The 6,638-nt window shown below is 47.2% G+C and overlaps 1 protein-coding gene across 1 annotated transcript; it reads right to left on the bottom strand.

Annotated features, from left to right (window-relative positions):
• Positions 1-260: 260 nt before the first annotated feature.
• LOC117488257 (potassium voltage-gated channel subfamily A member 2) lies at positions 261-2,236 on the bottom strand. Its single transcript, XM_034137063.1, has one exon. It carries the CDS (start codon positions 1,995-1,997, stop codon positions 261-263), a length of 1,737 nt encoding a protein of 578 aa, XP_033992954.1. The 5' UTR covers positions 1,998-2,236.
• Positions 2,237-6,638: the final 4,402 nt, after the last annotated feature.

The raw sequence follows: 6,638 nt of genomic DNA, 5'->3' as shown, positions 1-6,638 counted from the left end.
TTGCATCACATGCTCTGACAGCAGTTTCTTCCTCAGTTTTTTTTTCTCTTCCACTTTACGGATGTGCTTACCAGATGAGGGGATTAAAATGTGCTTTTTATAAATCAACCCCATCGCTTTTAAAACTTTTCGGGATTGCAAATGTGTTGATCCTCCATGTGCAAAGACTTAAGAGCCCGTTAATGGGTGGGTTTGGAGAGGGGGGGGGGGGGGTTATTACTCTAAACAACTATTAATATATACTTTTTTTTAAGTCTGCACTACAGGTCCGTCTCCTTTGTGTTCAGGCAGAAAGCGTAAAGGGATCTCTTGAAGTTCATGCTGCTGTTCGCCTTGATGTTCGCCTTCTCCCCAGGTGAAGTCGCCGCGTCGTTCTCCGCATCCTGCTGCGACTTCGTGGAGGATTTACTCCCTTTTCGCTTCACTTCCGGACTTTCCCTCCCGCTGTTGGAATCATCTTTCAGGGAGGACTGGTCCTGGTCCGACTCCCGGTGGTAGAAGTAGTTGAAGTTGGACACGATGACAGGAACAGGCAGAGCGATGGTTAAAACTCCGGCGATGGCGCACAGCGAACCCACGATCTTCCCCCCCACTGTCACCGGCCGCATGTCTCCGTAACCCACCGTAGTCATGGTAACAACGGCCCACCAGAACGCGTCCGGGATGCTGGAGAAGTGCGACTCCGGTTCGTCCGCCTCGGCGAAGAACACGGCGCTGGAGAAGAGGATGACTCCGATGAAGAGGAAGAAGATGAGCAAGCCCAGCTCCCGCATGCTCGCTTTGAGAGTTTGCCCCAAAATCTGCAAACCCTTGGAGTGTCTGGAGAGCTTGAAGATGCGGAAGACGCGCACCAGGCGGATGACGCGCAGGATGGCCAGCGACATGCCCTGCCCGTTCTGGTGCTCCTGGCCCTGGGGCTCCGGGCTCTGCTGCTCCGCCAGCTCCGTGCACACCGTGATGAAGTACGGCATGATGGACATGATGTCGATGATGTTCATCACCGTCTTGGAGAACTCGGACTTGCTGGGGCACGCGAAGAAGCGCACGAACAGCTCGAAGGTGAACCAGATTACGCACGTGGTCTCTATGATGAAGAAGGGGTCCGTGAAGGTGAGGGACGGCCGGGGCGCGGTGCTGTTGTCCGGCCGGCTGGTGACCGGAAGCTCCCGCTCATCCCGGAACTCTGGTAGTGTCTCCATGCAGAAGGTGATGATGGAGATGGTGATGACGATGACGGACACGATGGCGATGCCTCGCGCCGGCATGGAGCTCTCCGGGTACTCGAAGATGAGCCAGACCTGCTTCTGGAACTCGTTCTGAGGCAGCGGTTTCTCCTCCTCCTTTACGAAGCCCTCGTCCTCCCTGAACTTCTCCATGGCGTCCTCCCCGAGCTGATAAAACCGGATCTCATCCGCGAACACATCGATGGACACGTTCACGGGTCTCCGGATCTTCCCCCCGGACTGATAGAAATACAAAATCCCGTCAAAACTCGGTCTGTTCCGGTCGAAAAAGTACTCGTTCCGCAGCGGGTCGAAGTACTTAATCCTCTTAGCTGGGTCTCCAAGCAGGGTGTCCGGGAACTGGTTCAAGGTGCACAGCTGGGTCTCGTACTTGAGCCCCGCGATGTTGATGAGCACCCTCTCGTTGCTCTCCGTGTCCAAATCCGGGTCCATCAGGCCCTCTTCGAACAGATGGGGACTGTGGTCCGCGCGTAAAAGCGCATCCATGGTGTTCTCGCTGCAGCTGAAGGTGTTGTTCATGTCGTTGATCTTCCAGGAGCTGTGCTGATGATGAACGAGGTGAGGATGAGGAGGAGGAAGAGGGTGGTTCTGCTGCTTTGTGTTCAGCTCTTTCCCGTAGTCCTCTCCGAGTCCAGTCTGCACGAACTGAGGGACATCCAGCGCGTTCCGGCAGCTCTCCTCGGCATTGTGTCCGCCGCCTCCTCCGCTCCCTTTCGCCCCGCCGTTCTCAAAGCTCACCAAAGCGATCTCCATTCCGCAGCCATCCACCGTTAACGCGCGTAAAACCTCGGAGACTTGTTGAGCCGCGGCGGCGCGAACATCTTCGTCGAGCTCAGCGAAGTTAAAAAATCGACAGGGAAAAGAGGAAAGTAAAAAAATAACCCTGAAGGATGGAGCTGCTGTTTACATGTATGACCTGCTGGACGGAGTAAATACTAAAGAGCAGAGCAGAAGGACCCGGATGAGGATGGAATGATTCTTCTGACGTCAAAAGTGCTGTTCAGACCGTTTAGCTGCCTCTGATAATGTCTGTGGATGTGAGACAAGCTGTCATCCTAACTCCCCGCCCCCCCCTCTCTCTCTCTCTCTCTCTCTCTCTGGGGGCGGGGACGCGCATGTTCATTTTCCCTTGTTTATTATGGCAACAAAGTGCGCGCACTGGCAGCACTTGCTTCTGGTTTTGGGTCATTCTATTCAAACAGATGACCCAAAAGTGACAGATTATGTGGTAAATATAAAAACAAACACATTCACTTTCACAATGTTGTTCTATTTTGCACTAAATACAAGATAATTGAAGTCATGTACGTTATTTATTCTGTACTATGAAATCAGCAGGACAAATAACCCTTTACTTCAATCCAATCAAAGCAATACATATAGTCTAAAGTTCATAAACTGAACTATTTCACATAATGTCTTCTGATTGATTTTGGTGTGTAATCTGTATTCTGTACTTATTGTTGTCTTAAAATGTTGTCTTATTTGACCATGTCCATGACCTTTACTGTGTTGATGCTTGGATACACCAAAGCAAATTCCTTGTGTCAAAATCGACTTTGCTTTCCTTTGAAATCTCATTGGATGGTGCATGAGTTATTGACATGTCATGAAGCACAACACGGCTAACCAGCAGCAAATAAAGGGTTAACGTTTCACTAATAATACATACATGTTTTTAAGTGTACAAATACTTTTTCTAAAATGATGTTTTTCACCACAGTCTCAGTACAGTTCACATCTTAGCCATCGTGTTAGAGACCACGGCTCAGAAAACACACAACTGAAGCAGAAAGATAAGTCAGAAGAACAACAATAAAAACAAAGAAATATATCTTAAAAAACACTGGAAAAATAAACAAAAACAAACTATAAATATACACAAATGATATGATTATAAACAGTTGAATAAATGTGATTCAAATAGATTTTAAATGGCTCCAATCTCTCGAAAGAAGCTTACATAACTATCTTAACTAAAGGCAGATAGTTTTATATGTTAAAGTCAATATCCTGTGTCCTCTCTCTTATATAACCCTCAGTGAGAAACGTCCTTAATGCACAAGAGTCCGTCTCCCTCAAAGCTCTGCTTCCACATGAAGACTCCCTTTGACTCCCATTGACTCCCATTGACTCCCATGGACCCTCCTCTCCTCTCCTCTTTGTCTCCTCTCCTCGGCCCGGGGCCAAACTCATCCGGATGTTTCCTCGCTGCCTTTAGAGGAGATGGACCGGTCCTTTCTTTACATGTATATAAAACACACACATGTACAGAATACACATACACACACACACACACACACACACACACACACACGTACACACACATACGTACACACACACACACGTACACACACACACACACACACACACACAGTTATGTTTCTCTGAGATGTAAAGACTCCCTGTCCTCTGGTCCTTACTGAGACATTCACCCTCTGAAAACATGGATTATATTGAGTTCTTAGTCGACTCACGATTCAATACAATTTCTCAAACATGGCACAAGAGAGACTTAAGACACGAGGGATGTGAAGGATGAGTGACGTAAAAAGGTGGTAAAATGCAAGTGGCGTAAGAAGCAAATTACGAAAATGACGACTTACATGAGTGACTTAAAACGTGAGTGACTTAAAACGTGAGTGACTTAGGACAAAAGTGACTTAGGACAAAAGTGACTTAGGACAAAAGTGACTTAATACGCAAATGAATTGAGATGCGATTGATGTCATATGAGATTGACTTAAGGTGCAAGTAACTTCAAAACGACAGTGATTTAAGTCCCGAATGAAGAAAGCTGCTGTTAACGCGACTGGCTTCAGAAGGCGGTGAGTGACGTACGACAGTGACTTACGACAGTGACTTACGACAGTGACTTACGACAGTGACGTACGACAGTGACGTACGACAGTGACGTACGACAGTGACGTAAGAAGCAAATAACGAAAGTGGCTTAAGGCAAAAGGGAGGTAAAGCCAAAGTGTAACATTTTAAGAAAGTCACATAAGACGAAAATGACTTGAGATGTGATTTATGTCAGATGAGAGTTGTGTCGTACGTGATTGACTTAAGGCGCAAGTAACTTAAAACGGCAGTGACTTAAGTCCTGAAAGATGCTGCAAATGAGTGACGTAGGATGCAGGTGAGCGACGTAGGATGCAGGTGAGCGACGTAGGATGCAGGTGAGCGATGTAGGATGCAGGTGAGTGACGTAGGACAGTGACATAAGTAGCAAATATGCAAGAGGTGTAAAACAAGTGAAGTAAGACGCAATTGACTTTAGACCTTAGTGACATAAGACGTGTAGGACGTAGAGCAGGGGCAGACTGGCCATTGAATAAGGGAGTTATCCGGGCCGGACTGTCGGTCGAGTTTCCCGGGCTGATTATTAGTCCCAGTCCGCCCCTGACGTAGGGTGCGAGGGACTTAAAGGGCCCATGTCATGCTTTTCCGGTTATTACCCGTCCCCTTGTGTGTTATGAAGGTTTGTATGCATGTAAACGGTGTGCAGAGTGACAAACCCTGTAGCGAGTAAAACTCTAACACAGAAAAGACCTGCCCAAAACGCCTCGTTGGAGATACATCATTGCCCATTTGATTCTTCCATTTCGTTCCGGGTACGGCATGACATCATGGACCAATCCGTGGAGCCGTTACGTTACGTCCGCGGAGCCTTTACGTTAAGCCCCCGCTGATTGGTCCAAATTGACCAATCCACGGACTTCCTCACACACACATCTGTGTGCAGGGAGCAGGCAGCTCAGCTGATTTCTCCTCCCTGGCTGCAGGCTGATAACAGACCGTTGGGATCGCGGCCAAATTCTCTCTGCAGACCCATTCTCTCTGCAGACCCATTCTCTCTGCAGACCCATTCTCTCTGCTGACCCATTCTCTCTGCTGACCCATTCTCTCTGCAGACCCATTCTCTCTGCAGACCCATTCTCTCTGCTGACCCATTCTCTCTGCAGACCCATTCTCTCTGCAGACCCATTCTCTCTGCAGACCCATTCTCTCTGCAGACCCATTCTCTCTGCAGACCCATTCTCACTGCAGACCCATTCTCTCTGCAGACCCATTCTCTCTGCAGACCCATTCTCTCTGCAGACCCATTCTCTCTGCAGACCCATTCTCTCTGCAGACCCATTCTCACTGCAGACCCATTCTCACAGCGTTTATCAACCTTTTTCTTACTCAATATCAAGCCACACTTATTGTTTTTACTTCGGCTGTGACTTTGTGTGTGCTCAGGATGAGTTTGGCTGTGTTTGGCTGTGTATCCTAAACAAGGAAACAACACCTCCACGGAGCTCAGCGCGATTCACAACGTCCCGACCAATCAGAGCACACTGTGCTCACAGGGAGGGTGGGGGCTGGAGCTATTGGAGCTACAACGAGCCGTTAAAGGCAGAGAGTGAAATTCAGTGAATACACGTAGTTTACAGAGATGCTGTTTGAGAAACCAATGTGAGTTTGGAGAGATGCTGTATGAGAAACCAATGTGAGTTTGGAGAGATGCTGTATGAGAAACCAATGTGAGTTTGGAGAGATGCTGTATGAGAAACCAATGTGAGTTTGGAGAGATGCTGTATGAGAAACCAATGTGAGTTTGGAGAGATGCTGTATGAGAAACCAATGTGAGTTTGGAGAGATGCTGTATGAGAAACCAATGTGAGTTTGGAGAGATGCTGTTATGAGAAACCAATGTGAGTTTGGAGAGATGCTGTATGAGAAACCAATGTGAGTTTGGAGAGATGCTGTATGAGAAACCAATGTGAGTTTGGAGAGATGCTGTTTGAGAAACCAATGTGAGTTTGGAGAGATGCTGTTTGAGAAACCAATGTGAGTTTGGAGAGATGCTGTATGAGAAACCAATGTGAGTTTGGAGAGATGCTGTATGAGAAACCAATGTGAGTTTGGAGAGATGCTGTATGAGAAACCAATGTGAGTTTGGAGAGATGCTGTATGAGAAACCAATGTGAGTTTGGAGAGATGCTGTATGAGAAACCAATGTGAGTTTGGAGAGATGCTGTTGAGAAACCAATGTGAGTTTGGAGAGATGCTGTTTGAGAAACCAATGTGAGTTTGGAGAGATGCTGTATGAGAAACCAATGTGAGTTTACAGAGATGCTGTATGAGAAACCAATGTGAGTTTGGAGAGATGCTGTATGAGAAACCAATGTGAGTTTGGAGAGATGCTGTATGAGAAACCAATGTGAGTTTGGAGAGATGCTGTATGAGAAACCAATGTGAGTTTGGAGAGATGCTGTATGAGAAACCAATGTGAGTTTGGAGAAATGCTGTTTGAGAAACCAATGTGAGTTTGGAGACATGCACAATATAAATCTATTCTAGTAGACCTCAACAATGGAATTATGATCAGAGGAAATGGCCATG

This window comes from Trematomus bernacchii, unplaced genomic scaffold (assembly GCF_902827165.1).
Source record: "Trematomus bernacchii unplaced genomic scaffold, fTreBer1.1, whole genome shotgun sequence".
NCBI classification, from domain to species: Eukaryota; Metazoa; Chordata; class Actinopteri; order Perciformes; family Nototheniidae; genus Trematomus; species Trematomus bernacchii.
Note: the sequence above shows the minus strand (reverse complement) of the source record. Positions and strands in the feature narration are given on the sequence as shown.